General features: G+C 41.1%; 1 protein-coding gene across 1 annotated transcript in view; it reads left to right on the top strand.

Moving 5' to 3' along the window:
• Positions 1–6,281: 6,281 nt before the first annotated feature.
• Positions 6,282–17,500, top strand: part of LOC139748900 (DNA repair endonuclease XPF-like) — a 65,527-nt gene continuing 54,308 nt past the window's right edge. The window contains exon 1 of the mRNA XM_071662263.1: positions 6,282–7,089. Within this exon, the coding sequence (XP_071518364.1) occupies positions 6,282–7,089 (808 nt within the window). The remainder of the gene's footprint in view (positions 7,090–17,500) is intronic.

Raw genomic sequence — 17,500 nt, 5'->3', positions numbered from 1 at the left:
CTATCAAGGATGCAAGGCATATGTACGAGTAAGAAGAGAGGAAAATGATTGATTCCCAATGAATGTCGGTTTGCGACAGGGGTGCGTGATGTCTCCATGGTTGTTTCAGTTTTTTATGGATGGGGTTCTTTGGGAGATGAATGCAAGAGTTTTGAAGAGACAGGCAAGTATGCAGTCTGTTATGGATGATAGGCCTTGGGAAGTGACCCAGTTGTTGTTCGCTGATGATACATCGCTGGTGGCTGATTCGGATAAGAAACTGCGGAAGTTGGTGACTGAGTTTGGTCAAGTGTGTGAAAGAAGAAAGCTGAGAGTAAATGTGATCAAGAGCAAGGTTATTAGGTTCAGTAGGGTTGAGGGACAAGTTAACTGGGAGAAAAGTTTGAATAGAGAAAAGCTGGATGAATTGAAGTGTTTTAGGTATCTGGGAGTGGGGTTGGCAGCATATGGAACCATGGAGGCGGAAGTGAGTCATAGGGTAGGGATGGGAGCGAAGGTTCTAGGAGCGTTGAAAATTGTGTGGAGGCATATGTTTAATATGGGTATGTTTAAAGGAATTGTGGTTCCAACAATGTTATATAAGTGATAGGCATGGGCCATAGATAGGGTTGTGCGGAGGAGGGTGGATGTATTGGAAATGAAATGTATAAGGAAAATATGTGATGTGAGGTATTTTGATCGAGTGAGTAATGAAAGGGTAAGAGAGATGTGTGATGATAAAGACAGTGTGGTTGAGAGAGCAGAAGAGGGTGTATTGAAATGGTTTGGTAACATGGAGAGAATGAGTGAGGAAGGATTGACAAAGAGGATATGTGTGTCAGAGGTGGGGGAAGAGGACACCAATTTGGAAGTGAAAAGATGGAGTGAAAAAGATTTCGAGCCATTGGTTCCTGAACAGTAGGGTTAAAGGCGTAAAAGGAATAGCGTGAATTGGAACGTTATGGTATACCGGTATCGACGTGCTGTCAATGGATTGATCCAGAGCACATGACGTGTCTTGGGTCAATAAAACATGGACAGATTTGCAGGGCTTGAATTTGAAAAGGGAGCTGTGGATTCGGTGCATTACACATGACAGCTAAAGACTGAGTCTGTTGTGGATGAGAGAGCTTGGGAAGTGAGTCAGTTGTTGTTCGCTGATGATACAGCGATGGTGGCTGATTCATATGAAAAACTGTAGAAGCTGGTGACTGAGTTTGGTAAAGTGTGTGAAAGAAGAAAATCAAGAGTAAATGTGAATAAGAGCAAGGTTATTAGGTACAGTAGGGTTGAGGGTCAAGTCAATTGGGAGGTAAGTTTGAATGGAGAAAAACTGGAGGAAGTAAAGTATTTTAGATATCTGGGAGTAGATCTGGCAGCGGATGGAACCATGGAAGCGGAAGTGAATCATAGGGTAGGGGAGGGGGCGAAAATTCTATGAGCCTTGAAGAATGTTTGGGAATCGAGAACATTATCTCGGAAAGCAAAAATGGGTATATTTGAAGGAATAGTGGTTCCAACAACATTCTATAGTTGAGAGGCGTGGGCTATGGATAGAGTTGTGCGCAGGAGGGTGGATGTGCTGTAATTGAGATGTTTGAGGACAATATGTGGTGTGAAGTGGTTTGATCGAGTAAGTAATGTAAGGGTAAGAGAGATGTGTGGAAATAAAAAAAAGTATGGTTTAGAGAGAAGAAGAGGGTGTTTTGAAATGGTTTGGTCACATGGAGAGAATGAGTGAGGAAAGATTGACCAAGAGGATATATGTGTCAGAGGTGGAGGGAACGAGGAGAAGTGGGAGACCAAATTGGAGGTGGAAAGATGGAGTGAAAAAGATTTTGTGTGATTGGGGCCTGAACATGCAGGAGGGTGAAAGGCGTGCAAGGAATAGAGTGAATTGGAACGATTTGGTATACCGGGGTCGACGTGCTGTCAATGGATTGAACCAGGGCATGTGAAGCATCTGGGCTAAACCATGGAAAGTTGTGTGGGGCCTGGATGTGGAAAGGGAGCTGCGGTTTCATTGCATTATTATATGGCAGCTAGAGACTGAGTGTGAACGAATGGGGCCTTTGTTCTCTTTTCCTAGCGCTACCTCGCACACATGAGGGGGGAGGGGGTTGTTATTCCATGTGTGGCGAGGTGGCGATGGGAATAAATAAAGGCAGACAGTATGAATTATGTGCATGGGTATATATGTATGTGTCTGTGTGTATATATATGTGTACATTGAGATGTATAGGTATGTATATTTGCGCGTGTGGAAGTGTATGTATACACTTGTGTATGTGAGTGGGTTGGGCCATTTCTTTCGTCTGTTTCCTTGCGCTACCTCGCTGACGCGGGATACAGCCAGAAATCCTCCCCTCCTTGTATTTTTTTAACTTTCTAAAATAGAAAACAGAAGATGGAGTCACGCGGGGAGTGCTCATCCTCCTCGAAGGCTCAGACTGGGGTGTCTAAATGTGTGTGGATGTAACCAAGATGTGAAAAAAGGAGAGATAGGTAGTATGTTTCAGGAAAGGAACCTGGATGTTTTGGCTCTGAGTGAAACGAATCTCAAGGGTAAAGGGGAAGAGTGGTTTTGGAATGTCTTGGGAGTAAAGTCAGGGGTTAGTGAGAGGACAAGAGCAAGGGAAGGAGTAGCAGTACTCCTGAAACAGGAGTTGTGGGAGTATGTGATAGAATGTAAGAAAGTAAATTCTCGATTAGTATGGGTAAAACTGAAAGTTGATGGAGAGAGATGGGTGATTATTGGTGCATATGCACCTGGGCATGAGAAGAAAGATCATGAGAGGCAAGTGTTTTGGGAGTAGCTGAATGAGTGTGTTAGTGGTTTTGATGCACGAGACCGGGTTATAGTGATGGGTCATTTGAATGCAAAGGTGAGTAATGTAGCAGGTGAGGGAATGATTGGTATACATGGGGTGTTCATTATTGTAAATGGAAATGGTGAAGAGCTTGTAGATTTATGTGCTGAAAAAGGACTGGTGATTGGGAATACCTAGTTTAAAAAGCGAGATATACATAAGTATACGTATGTAAGTAGGAGAGATGGCCAGAGAGCGTTATTGGATTACGTGTTAATTGACAGGCGCGCGAAAGAGAGACTTTTGGATGTTAATGTGCTGAGAGGTGCAACTGGAGGGATGTCTTATCATTATCTTGTGAAGGCTAAGGTGAAGATTTCTATGGGTTATCAGAAAAGAAGAGTGAATGTTGGGGTGAAGAGGGTGGTGAGAGTAAGGGAGCTTGGGAAGGAGACTTGTGTGAGGAAGTACCAGGAGAGACTGAGTACAGAATGGAAAAAGGTGAGAACAATGGAAGTAAGGGGAGCGGGGGAGGAATGGGATGTATTTAGGGAATCAGTGATGGACTGCGCAAAAGATGCTTGTGGCATGAGAAGAGTGGGAGGTGGGTTGATTAGAAAGGGTAGTGAGTGGTGGGATGAAGAAGTAAGATTATTAGTGAAAGAGAAGAGAGAGGCATTTGGACGATTTTTGCAGGGAAAAAATGCAATTGAGTGGGAGATGTATAAAAGAAAGAGACAGGAGGTCAAGAGAAAGGTGCAAGAGGTGAAAAAGACGGCAAATGAGAGTTGGGGTGAGAGAGTATCATTAAATTTTAGGGAGAATAAAAAGATGTTCTGGAAGGAGGTAAATAAAGTGCGTAAGACAAGGGAGCAAATGGGAACTTCAATGAAGGGCGCAAATGGGGAGGTGATAACAAGTAGTGGTGATGTGAGAAGGAGATGGAGTGAGTATTTTGAAGGTTTGTTGAATGTGTTTGATGATAGAGTGGCAGATATAGGGTGTTTTGGTCGAGGTGGTGTGCAAAGTGAGAGGGTTAGGGAAAATGATTTGGTAAACAGAGAAGAGGTAGTAAAAGCCTTGCGGAAGATGAAAGCCTGCAAGGCAGCAGGTTTGGATGGTATTGCAGTGGAATTTATTAAAAAAGGGGGTGACTGTATTATTGACTGGTTGGTAAGGTTATTTAATGTAAGTATGACTCATGGTGAGGTGCCTGAGGATTGGCGGAATGCGTGCATAGTGCCATTGTACAAAGGCAAAGGGGATAAGAGTGAGTGCTCAAATTACAGAGGTGTAAGTTTGTTGAGTATTCCTGGTAAATTATATGGGAGGGTATTGATTGAAAGGGTGAAGACATGTACAGAGCATCAGATTGGGGAAGAGCAGTGTGGTTTCAGAAGTGGTAGAGGATGTGTGGATCAGGTGTTTGCTTTGAAGAATGTATGTGAGAAATACTTAGAAAAACAAATGGATTTGTATGTAGCATTTATGGATCTGGAGAAGGCATATGATAGAGTCGATAGAGATGCTCTGTGGAAGGTATTAAGAATATATGGTGTGGGAGGCAAGTTGTTAGAAGCAGTGAAAAGTTTTTATCGAGGATGTAAGGCATGTGTACGTGTAGGAAGAAAGGAAAGTGATTGGTTCTCAGTGAATGTAGGTTTGCGGCAGGGGGTGCGTGATGTCTCCATGGTTGTTTAATTTGTTTATGGATGGGGTTGTTAGGGAGGTGAATGCAAGAGTTTTGGAAAGAGGGGCAAGTATGAAGTCTGTTGGGGATGAGAGAGCTTGGGAAGTGAGTCAGTTGTTGTTCGCTGATGATACAGCGCTGGTGGCTGATTCATGTGAGAAACTGCAGAAGCTGGTGACTGAGTTTGGTAAAGTGTGTGAAAGAAGAAAGTTAAGAGTAAATGTGAATAAGAGCAAGGTTATTAGGTACAGTAGGGTTAAGGGTCAAGTCAATTGGGAGGTAAGTTTGAATGGAGAAAAACTGGAGGAAGTAAAGTGTTTTAGATATCTGGGAGTGGATCTGGCAGCGGATGGAACCATGGAAGCGGAAGTGGATCATAGGGTGGGGGAAGGGGCGAAAATTCTGGGAGCCTTGAAGTATGTGTGGAAGTCGAGAACATTATCTCGGAAAGCAAAAATGGGTGTGTTTGAAGGAATAGTGGTTCCAACAATGTTGGATGGTTGTGAGGCGTGGGCTATGGATAGAGTTGTGCGCAGGAGGATGGATGTGCTGGAAATGAGATGTTTCAGGACAATGTGTGGTGTGAGGTGGTTTGATCGAGTAAGTAACGTAAGGGTAAGAGAGATGTGTGGAAATAAAAAGAGCGTGGTTGAGAGAGCAGAAGAGAGTGTTTTGAAATGGTTTGGGCACATGGAGAGAATGAGTGAGGAAAGATTGACCAAGAGGATATATGTGTCGGAGGTGGAGGGAACGAGGAGAAGTGGGAGACCAAATTGGAGGTGGAAAGATGCAGTGAAAAAGATTTTGTGTGATCGGGGCCTGAACATGCAGGAGGGTGAAAGGAGGGCAAGGAATAGAGTGAATTGGATCGATGTGGTATACCGGGGTTGACGTGCTGTCAGTGGGTTGAATCAGGGCATGTGAAGCGTCTGGGGTAAACCATGGAAAGCTGTGTAGGTATGTATATTTGCGTGTGTGGACGTATGTATATACATGTGTATGGGGGTGGGTTGGGCCATTTATTTCGTCTGTTTCCTTGCGCTACCTCACAAACGCGGAAGACAGCGACAAAGCATATATATATATATATATATATATATATATATATATATATATATATATATATATATATATATATATATATATATATATATATATCTTTCTTTCTTTCATACTATTTGCCATTTCCCGCGATAGCGAGGTAGCGTTAAGAACAGAGGACTGGGTCCCTGAGGGAATATCCTCACCTGGCCCTCTTCTCTGTTCCTTCTTTTGGGAAAAAAAAAAAAAAAAAAAAAAAAAAACGAGAGGGGAGGATTTCCAGCCTCCCGCTCCCTTCCCTTTTAGTCGCCTTCTACGACACGCAGGGAATACGTGGGAAGTATTCTTTCTCCCCTATCCCCAGGGAATATATATATATATATATATATATATATATATATATATATATATATATATATATATATATATATATATATATATATATATATATATATATATATATATATATATATATATATATATATATATATATATATATATATATATATATATATATATATATATATATATATATACATATATATATATATATATATATATATATATATATATATATATATATATATATATATATATATATATATATATATATATATATATATATATATATATATATATAATCCCAGTTAGAAGGTCGAGGAGTTTCTCCACTACCACGATGTGTTACGGCAGACTGTTCTGTCACAGAGAGGTCACAGATCTACCATCAGGGTGGGGTGTTGTTTGTTACATCTCGAATCATGGTAATGGATTTACTGATGGAACGTGTTCCAGTTGAACTTATTACAGGTGTGATTGTATGGAAAGCTCATAAGATTCTCGAGTCTTGCCAAGAGGCTTTCATCCTTAGATTGTATCGGCTGAAGAACAAGGCTGGATTTGTCAAAGCCCTAACAAATAACCCATTGTCATTCACGGCTGGATTTTGTCATGTGGAACGAGTTATGCGGAACCTGTTTGTCAAAAAATTGTATCTCTGGCCACGCTTCCATATGGACGTTAATGCTTGCCTTGAGCAGTGCAAGCCTGAGGTAGTAGAGTTGCACCTTGAGATGACAACACCAGTAAAGCAGATCCAGATGTCGGTGCTTGATCTTATCACTGCTACAGTTCAGGAATTGCGACGATCAAACAGTACAATTGACACCGAAGAATTTACGCCAGAAAATGCAATATCAAAGGCATTTGAGAAAATGCTGAAAGTTCAGTTGGAACCCATCTGGCATCAGCTCTCCACACGTACCAAACAACTTATTGCAGACCTGAAAGTCTTACGAACAGTTTTAGAGTATCTGACACAATATGATTGTGTTACATTCTACAACTTGGTCAGTTCCTTGAAGACAACTGAGAAAGCTATGCAAAGCTCTGGATGGATGTTGCTTGGCTCAGCAGAATCTCTGTTTATTAATGCTAAGTTGCGTGTATTTGGGAATGCAAATAATCCAACAAAAAAAGTCAAGATTGATGTAGCCATCAGCAAATCATCAGTTGATTTTATAGGCGCCAAATCACTAAAGTTGACCCAGCTACTTCCTTGGGCGCAAGGTCCTCCCACAGCTTGCAAAAGACAGATAATCAAGAAATCCAACATCAGCGCGATAAACCATGAAGGATATATATATATATATCCAAGTGGCCGGAAGTCAGCACCACAAGTAAAGCATCCTCCTCGAAGGCTCAGAGTGGGGTGCCTAAATGTGTGTGGATGTAACCAAGATGTGAAGACCCTTACTGGAAAAACAATCACTTTTGAAGTAGAACCTTCAGACACAATTGAAAATGTGAAGGAAAATAGTGAAATTGGAGAAAAAATGTAGCTTAGACATTGAAGCTTATTGATACAGTGGTTAAATTGATGAGAACTGCTATTGACGTTTGTGTAAATAAATTATACATTTCCTTTTTTCCATAGCCAGAGGTTGAACCAAGAGATCAAGAGAGGCAAGTGTTTTGGGAGCAGCTGAATGAGTGTGTTAGTGGTTTTGATGCACTAGACCGGGTTATAGTGATGGGTGATTTGAATGCAAAGGTGAGTAATGTGGCAGTTGAGGGAATAATTGGTATACATGGGGTGTTCAGTGTTGTAAATGGAAATGGTGAAGAGCTTGTAGATTTATGTGCTAAAAAAGGACTGATGATTGGGAATACCTGGTTTAAAAAGCGAGATATACATAAGTATACTTATGTAAGTAGGAGAGATGGCCAGAGAGCGTTATTGGATTACGTGTTAATTGACAGGCGTGCGAAAGAGAGACTTTTGGATGTTAATGTGCTGAGAGGTGCAACTGGAGGGATGTCTGATCATTATCTTGTGGAGGCTAAGGTGAAGATTTGTATGGGTTTTCAGAAAAGAAGAGTGAATGTTGGGGTGAAGAGGGTGGCGAGAGTAAGTGAGCTTGAGAAGGAGACCTGTGTGAGGAAGTACCAGGAGAGACTGAGTACAGAATGGAAAAAGGTGAGAACAATGGAAGTAAGGGGAGTGGGGAGGAATGGGATGTAGTTAGGGAATCAGTGATGGATTGCGCAAAAGATGCTTGTGGCATGAGAAGAGTGGGAGGTGGGTTGATTAGAAAGGGTAGTGAGTGGTGGGATGAAGAAGTAAGAGTATTAGTGAAAGAGAAGAGAGAGGCATTTGGACGATTTTTGCAGGGAAAAAATGCAATTGAGTGGGAGATGTATAAAAGAAAGAGACAGGAGGTCAAGAGAAAGGTGCAAGAGGTGAAAAAAAGGGCAAATGAGAGTTGGGGTGAGAGAGTATCATTAAATTTTAGGGAGAATAAAAAGATGTTCTGGAAGGAGGTAAATAAAGTGCGTAAGACAAGGGAGCAAATGGGAACTTCAGTGAAGGGCGCAAATGGGGAGGTGATAACAAGTAGTGGTGATGTGAGAAGGAGATGGAGTGAGTATTTTGAAGGTTTGTTGAATGTGTTTGATGATAGAGTGGCAGATATAGGGTGTTTTGGTCGAGGTGGTGTGCAAAGTGAGAGGGTTAGGGAAAATGATTTGGTAAACAGAGAAGAGGTAGTGAAAGCTTTGCGGAAGATGAAAGCCGGCAAGGCAGCAGGTTTGGATGGTATTGCAGTGGAACTTATTAAAAAAGGGGGTGACTGTATTGTTGACTGGTTGGTAAGGTTATTTAATGTATGTATGACTCATGGTGAGGTGCCTGAGGATTGGCGGAATGCGTGCATAGTGCCATTGTACAAAGGCAAAGGGGATAAGAGTGAGTGCTCAAATTACAGAGGTATAAGTTTGTTGAGTATTCCTGGTAAATTATATGGGAGGGTATTGATTGAGAGGGTGAAGGCATGTACAGAGCATCAGATTGGGGAAGAGCAGTGTGGTTTCAGAAGTGGTAGAGGATGTGTGGATCAGGTGTTTGCTTTGAAGAATGTATGTGAGAAATACTTAGAAAAGCAAATGGATTTGTATGTACCATTTATGGATCTGGAGAAGGCATATGATAGAGTTGATAGAGATGCTCTGTGGAAGGTATTAAGAATATATGGTGTGGGAGGAAAGTTGTTAGAAGCAGTGAAAAGTTTTTATCGAGGATGTAAGGCATGTGTACGTGTAGGAAAAGAGGAAAGTGATTGGTTCTCAGTGAATGTAGGTTTGCGGCAGGGGTGTGTGATGTCTCCATGGTTGTTTAATTTGTTTATGGATGGGGTTGTTAGGGAGGTAAATGCAATGCAAGAGTTTTGGAAAGAGGGGCAAGTATGAAGTCTGTTGGGGATGAGAGAGCTTGGGAAGTGAGTCAGTTGTTGTTCGCTGATGATACAGCGCTGGTGGCTGATTCATGTGAGAAACTGCAGAAGCTGGTGACTGAGTTTGGTAAAGTGTGTGGAAGAAGAAAGTTAAGAGTAAATGTGAATAAGAGCAAGGTTATTAGGTACAGTAGGGTTGAGGGTCAAGTCAATTGGGAGGTGAGTTTGAATGGAGAAAAACTGGAGGAAGTGAAGTGTTTTAGATATCTGGGAGTGGATCTGGCAGCGGATGGAACCATAGAAGCGGAAGTGGATCATAGGGTGGGGGAGGGGGCGAAAATTCTGGGGGCCTTGAAGAATGTGTGGAAGTCGAGAACATTATCTCGGAAAGCAAAAATGGGTATGTTTGAAGGAATAGTGGTTCCAACAATGTTGTATGGTTGCGAGGAATGGGCTATGGATAGAGTTGTGCGCAGGAGGATGGATGTGCTGGAAATGAGATGTTTGAGGACAATGTGTGGTGTGAGGTGGTTTGATCGAGTGAGTAACGTAAGGGTAAGAGAGATGTGTGGAAATAAAAAGAGCATGGTTGAGAGAGCAGAAGAGGGTGTTTTGAAGTGGTTTGGGCACATGGAGAGAATGAGTGAAGAAAGATTGACCAAGAGGATATATGTGTCGGAGGTGGAGGGAACGAGGAGAAGAGGGAGACCAAATTGGAGGTGGAAAGATGGAGTGAAAAAGATTTTGTGTGATCGGGGCCTGAACATGCAGGAGGGTGAAAGGAGGGCAAGGAATAGAGTGAATTGGAGCGATGTGGTATACCGGGGTTGACGTGCTGTCAGTGGATTGAATCAAGGCATGTGAAGCGTCTGGGGTAAACCATGGAAAGCTGTGTAGGTATGTATATTTGCGTGTGTGGACGTATGTATATACATATATTAATTTTTTTTTTATAAATAATTTTTATATATTTTATTTATTTTAATAATAATATTTATATAAATTTTTTATATATTTTAAAATAAATCCCTTTTAAAAGGCGAGGGTCTTTCCCTACCCCATGTTTAACGGGTGACGGGGGCGCACGAGGGCACAGTCTAACCTTTATTTGGGGTTTTTGTTTTACAATTTCGGGAAACAAGGGGAATATTTCTGAGGGGAAAGTGTTCCATTAAATTATTACAGGTGGTTTTTATGAAACTCAAAATTTTCGAGTCCCCCAAGACTTTTATCCTTAGATTGGGGGCGGCTGAAAGGGAAAAAGGGGATTTTTTCAAAGGCCCCCAACAATTTTTAAACCCTTGTCCTTTTACCTTTTGGGGGCAGTAACGAGTTAGGGGGAACCCGTTTTTCAAAAAAAATTTTATCCTTGGGCCCCGCTTCCAAGGGACAAAGCTTGGGCCTTTGGCTGCAAAAACCTGAGGGAGTAGAGTTTTCACCTTTAGATGACAAAACCCCCCCAGAAAAGCAATCCCAAGGGCGGGGGCTTTTTTTTTACCCTGGGTAAAATTTTAGGGGAAATTTCACATTTAAACAGGACAATTGGCACCGAAAATTTACGCCAGAAAATGCAATAACAAAGGAATTTAAAAAAATGCTGAAAAATTCAGGGAACCCCTTTGGGATCAGCCCCTTTCCCCCCTACCAAACAACTTTTTCAACCTTAAAGTCTTTGAACAGTTTTTAAGATCTGAAAACAAATGATTGGGGGGTTACTTTACAACTTGGGCAAATTCCCTTAAAAACTGAAAAGCTAGGGAACTTTGGGGGGTTTTCGGCCAGCCGAAAACCCTTTTATTTAAACTAAGTTGGTGGGGGGTTTGGGGAAAGCTAAAACCCCAAAAAATCAAGTTGATGAGGCCCCTCACAATTTATCATTTTTTTGGGCCCCCCAAAACACTAAATTGACCCAGCTACTTCCTTGGGCGCAAGGGCCTCCCCAACTTTCAAGGACAGAAAACAAAAAATTTCCCAAAATAAGCGCGGGTAAACCATAAGGTATATATATTATATCCAAGGGCCAAATCAGCACCAAAGTAAACAAACCTTTCCCCGAAGGCTCAATGGGGGGGCCCAAAATGTTTTTGGGTTTTAAAACCCAAAATGTGAAACCCCTTTCTGGAAAAAAAAATTTATTTTTTTAAATAGAACCTTCCCAACCCCAATTGGGAAAAAGTAAGGGAAAATGGGAAATTGGAGAAAAATTGCCCAGACTTTTAAAATTTTAAAACAGGGGTTTAAATTTAAAAGAACTGCTATTACTTTGTGTAAATTAAAAAAAAAACAATTTTCCCTTTTTTCCCCTGCCAAGGGAAACCAAAAGATTTCCAAAGGGAATTTTTTGGGGAGCTTGGGGGGTGTGATTGGTTTTGGGGCACTAACCTTATATATGGGGGGATTTTTCAAATGAGGAAGGGCAATTGAGGAAATTTGGGATACTTGCAGGGTTTTAAATGAAATTTGGGGAAGGGGCTTTTAATTTAAATTTCCTTTAAAAAAAGGGCGTTTTTTGGATTTAAACCCGGGTTTTTTAAAAAGAGATATACAAAAAGTTTACTTTTGTATGTTAAACCAAGACTTATTGGTTTTTGTGTTAATTGACAGGGGGGGCAAAAGAAAATTTTTGGGGGTTAAGGTGGGGGTGCAAAAGGGGGGTGTTTTGAACCTTTTTCTTGTGGAGGCTAAAGGGGAAAAATTTTTATGGGGTTTTAAAAAAAAGATGAAATTTTGGGGGGAAGAGGGGGGGAGAGTAATGGGCTTGAGAGAGACCTGTGTGAGGAAGTCCCAGGGAGGAGAAAAAGGGAAAAGGGGGGAAACAGGAATAAGGGAGGGGGGAAAAATGGGGATTAGTTGGGAATCTTTTGGTTTGCGCAAAAAGATGTTTGTCTAAAAGTGGAGGGGGGTTATTAAAAGGGGTAGGGGTGGTGGGATAAAGAAAAAGAGTTTTATGAAAGAGAAAAAGGAGGCATTTGGCGTTTTTTTGGCAAAAAAATGCAATTAGGGGGAGATTTATAAAAAAAGACAAGGTCAAGAAAAAGTAAAGGGGTGAAAAAAGGGAAAATTAATTTGGGGGAAGAGATATTAAATTTAGGAAATAAAAATTTTTCGGAAGGTAAATAAATCGTAAAAAAGGGGAAAAAGGGGAACTTCAGGGGGCGCAAAGGGGGATGATAACAATAGGGGGATTAAAGGAAGGATAGATTTTAAATTTTTATTTGTTTTTTAGATGGCAGATTGGGTGTTTTGGTCGAGGGGTGGCAAATAAGGGTTTAAAAAGATTGTAAACAAGAATGGGGAAATTTTGGGGAAGAAAAAAGCCGCAAGGCCGGTTTGGAGGGTTATTGCAGGGAACAAAAAAAAAGGGGGTGACGTTTTTTTACGGGTTTGAAAGGTTTTTAAATGTTGTATACTCAGGTATCCCCTGGGGTTCAAGGGGTTAGGCCATTGTACAAAGGAAAGGGGGATAAATGGGGCCCAAATACGATAAAGTTTTTTGGGGTATTCCGGAAAAAATTATATGGGGGGGTATTTTAGAGGGTAAAGGCATGTAAACTCAGTTGGGGGAAGACATGGGTTTCAAGGGGAAAGGGGGGATCTTTTTTTTTAAAGAATTTTGGAAAATCTTAGAAAAAAAAAGGGTTTGTTGCCCTTTTATGGATCTGGAAAGGCAATATAAGTGATAGATGCTTTGGGGAAGGGTAAAGAATTATGGTGTTTGGGGGTTAAAGCAGTGAAAATTTTTATCGAGAGTAAGCTGGACGTGTAGGGGAAAAAAAAATTGGTTCTCTGTTTGGTTTGCGGCAGGGGGTTTATGCTCCCTTTGTTTAATTTTTTTAGGATGGGGGTTGTTAGGGAGGGAAATGCAATCAAGGTTTTTAAAGAGGGGGAAGTAGAATCGTTTGGGGGGAAGACTTGGGAATGAGCGTGGTTCCTGATGAAGCGCTGGGGTATTCATTGAAAACCAAAGCGGGGGACGAGTTGTAAAGTGTTGGGAAAAAGAAAGTTAAGGGGTAAATTTAAAAGACAATTATTTGGACGTGTTTTGAGGGCATATTTGGGGGTGGTAAGGGAAAACGAGGATGGGTTTTAGTACTGGGGGTGGGCGCACGGAAACCCAAAAACAAGTGGTCATAGGGGGGGGGGGGGGGAAAAATTTGGGGGGCCTTTAAAATTTGGGAAATGAAACTTTTTCTGGAAACAAAAATTTTTTGAAGGGAAAGGGTTCCCCAAAGTTTATGGTTGCGAGGAAGGGCTATGGGTAAATTTGCCGAGGATGGGGTGGAATAATGTTTTGGGGGGAAAAGGGGGTAGGGGGACGATAGTAAAGTAGGGTAAGAGAGTTGGGGGAAATAAAAAGACAGGTTGAGAGACAGAAAGGGTGTTTTTAAATGGTTTGGGGCCTGAAAAGATGAAGAAAATTTTACCAAAGATATATTTCGGGGGGGGGAACGGGGAAAAAGGGGCCAAATTGGGGGGGAAAAAATGGAAAAAAATTTTTTATCGGGGGCCCGACCAAGGGGGAAAAGGCAAGGTGGTTTTAATTGGGCATTGGGTTCCGGTTGACTCGTCATGGGTTAATCAAGGCATTGAACGTCGGGGGGAAAAACCCTAAACGGTAATTATATTTCGGTGTGGGTAGTTTTTAAAAGGTTGGGGGGGGGGGTTGGGGCCCTTTTTTTTTGCTGTTCCTTGCCACCTGCAAACGCGGGGGAACACAAATTATAAAAAAAAATAATAATAATAATATAAAAAAATAAATAATTTTTTAAAATTAATTTATAAAATATATTTTTATATACCCTGGGGAAAGGGTTAAATACTTCCCCTATCCCGCGGCGTAAACGATAAAAGGGGGGAGCGGGGGGGTGAAATCCCCCCCTCGTTTTTTTTTTTAATTTTCCAAAAAAACAAGAATTGGGGAGGGGGGATTTTCCCCAAAGGGCCCCTCCCCGTTCTTAACCTCCTCGCTAATGCAAAGGGGAATGTTTGAAAAAAAAAAAAAAATTTTAAAAAATTATATAATTAATATATTATTATAATTTAAAATATATATTTATAAATATAATATATTTAAAATTTATAAATAAAATTTTTTAAAATATTTTATTTTAAAATTTATTTTATAAAAATTTAATATAAAAAAATATATATTTTAATATATTAATATTAAATTTAAGTAGTACTACTGTATAATCACGAAAAACACTGCCATTACAGCCTCTACCCACAACAGACTGCTTGCCCTTTCTTTCCAAAACTCTTGCATTCACTTCCCTAAAAACCCCCCATCCAAAAACGAATTAAAACCAGGGAACATCACACACCCCGCCGCAAACCAAAATTCCGGGAACCATCATTTTCCTCCCTCCGTACACAGCCTTACACCTCGAAAAAACTTTTACTTCTTACAACCCCCCCCCCACACCATAATTTTTTCTTAATACCTTCCAAAGAGCATCTCTTTTAACCCTCTCATATGCCTTCCCCAACCCAAAAATCTAATGCAAATCAATTTGCTTTTCTAAGTATTTCTAAATACATTTCAAACAAACCCGACCCACACACCCTCAAACATTTAAATCACCTGTTTTTCCCCAATCTATCCTTACATGCCGCCTCACCCTCTCAACTTTTCCCCCCATAAAATTTTACCAATTACTCAACAAACTTAACCTCGAATTTTGGCCCCCACTTTTACCCCTTGGGCCCTTTTACAAGGCACTATGAAGTTTTTCCTCAAACCTCGGGCCCCACCATGTCCACAACATTAAATGTCATTCCCAACCATCAACAAACATCACCCACTTTTTTTAATAAACCCACGCAATAATACCCAAAAACCCGCTGCCTTCCGGCTTTCTCTCCGCCAAGCTTTTTACCCCCTTTTTGTTTACCAAATTTTTCTCCCAACCTCTCACTTTGACCACTTTCCCCAAAACACCCATATCCCCACTTTATCTTAAAACACATAAGAAACTTAAAAAACCCCACCCTCCCTTTCTCACACACAAACTTGTATCACCTCCCCATTACCCCTCTTCACTGAATTCCCTTTTTCCCTTGTTTACCATTTTTACTCCCCCTTTTTCAAAAACATCTTTATATTTTTCCCAAAATTTAATGATACTTTCTCCCCCAACTCTATTTCCCCTTTTTCACCTCTGCACCTTTCCCTGACCTCCTGCCCTCTTTCTTTTATACGCTCCCAGTCATTTCACATTTCCCGAAAATCATCCAAAAAACCTCTTTTCTTCTCTTTCACAAAAAACTTTCTTTCCCCCCCCACTCACTACCTTTTCTAATCTCCACCTCCCCCGCTTCTCATGCCCCAAATATCTTTTTTCCAAGCCATCACTGCTTTCCCAAAAACTCCCCTTCCCCCCCACTCCCCCCTTTTCTCCCTTTTTTCTCACCTTTTTCTTCTGTAAAACCCGTCTCTCCCCCCAAGCTCCAAATCTCACCACCTCTTCACCCCAAAATGCCACTTTTTTCTGAAACCTTTCAAATCTTCACTTTTTGGGTCCCAAGTAAGATCAAACACCCCCAATGCCCTCTCATCACATTAACATCCAAATCTCTCTTCGCCGGGCCTTTGATTTAAACTAATCCAAAATCGCTCTCGGCATTTCTCCTACTACAAAAGTATATATATGTATTCTTTTTTTAAACCATTATTCCCAAACACCACCTTTTTAGCATATTAATACTGCCTTTCACCATTTTATTTCAAAATGAACACCCCAAACACCAATTACCTTCAATTGCCACATTTTTCACCTTTGCTTAAATCACCCATCACTAAAACGGAAACTGTGCATCAAAAATACTAAAACCTCATCTCTTTCCCAAAAGTTCAGCTGCTCCCCAAAAAACCTTTCCTCCAAATCTTTCCTCATGTCCAAGACATAGCACCCAAAAATCACCCTTCTCTCTCCCTCCCCTTTTGTTTTACCCCAAACAAAACTCGAGTTTGCTTTCTTCACTTTTCACATATCCCACCACTCCGTTTCAGGATATGCTACTCCTTCCCTTCTCTCGTCCCCCACAAACCCAACTTTTCTCCCAAAATTCCCCAAACACTCTTCCCCTTTACCCTTGAGTTGTTTTCCCAGAGCCAAAAAAATCCGGGTTTCCTTTTCCCCAAACATCCACCTATCTCCCTTTTTTCTCACTTGGGGACATCCCCACATTCCTCCAATCTAGTCTTCGAGAAGATAGCATCCCCGCGGACTCCCTTTTTTTTTCCCCTTTTGAAAGTTAAAAAAACAAGAGGGGGTTTTCTAGCCCCCGCTCTCCCCCTTTGTCGCTTCCCTGTGTTACGGGTAGCGCAAGGAACAGACAAAAAAGGCCCAAACCCCCCCCAATACGAGTTTTTACATACACGTCCACACACCACATATACATACTTAACATTTCAACGTATACATATATATACTCACAGACATATAATAATAACATGACATAATTCATACTTGCTTCTTTTATTCATTTCCGTCCACTCCCCCACTTCATTCACACTCATCTCTACTGTATGTATTGCACCCAAAAAACCCCAAACTCCCCCTTTCCCCTCCAGGGCCCCCCACACTTTCCAGGGTTTACCCCAGACCTTCACATCCCTGGTTTAATCCATTGACAGCGCTAACCCCGGATTTCACACGTTCCAATTTCCCTTATTCCTTTCATGCCCTTTTACCCTCCCCAGTTCAGGCCTGATCACTCAAATCTTTTTTACGCCATCTTTCCACCCCAAGATTTGGTCTCCCATTTTCCTCGTTCCCTCACTCTGACAATATAATTATCTTTGTCAATCTTTTCCTCACTCATCTTCCCTTGTGGACCAAACAAATTCAAAACCCTCTTCTGCTCTCTCAACCACACTCTTTTTGTTACCACAATCTCTCTTACCTCTTCGTTACTTACTTTCTTGCCCACTGCTTTCCATACCAAAGGGCTCACTTTATTGATGTAAACCATCCCTAGTTACAAATGCAGAAATTTCTTTTGCTCATTTCAGTCGAAGGTACTTCCCAATACCCTTGCAATAAGTCTAACTTACTATTACAAATTTAGCATCTCTATCTACTTCTTGGTACGCGGTTACGAGGTTATTTCTTTTACCTTTTGGAAAATCAATACAAAATCTGTAGGAATACTCGTTTTGTTATTAAAACCGTGAGGATGATTCAAATGACTATTACTTTTTCAGTCAGATCATTGTCAAGCATATACTGTACTTCTTTTTTCAT

The sequence above is a fragment of the Panulirus ornatus genome, chromosome 6, assembly GCF_036320965.1.
Source record: "Panulirus ornatus isolate Po-2019 chromosome 6, ASM3632096v1, whole genome shotgun sequence".
NCBI lineage: Eukaryota > Metazoa > Arthropoda > Malacostraca > Decapoda > Palinuridae > Panulirus > Panulirus ornatus.
Note: the sequence above shows the minus strand (reverse complement) of the source record. Positions and strands in the feature narration are given on the sequence as shown.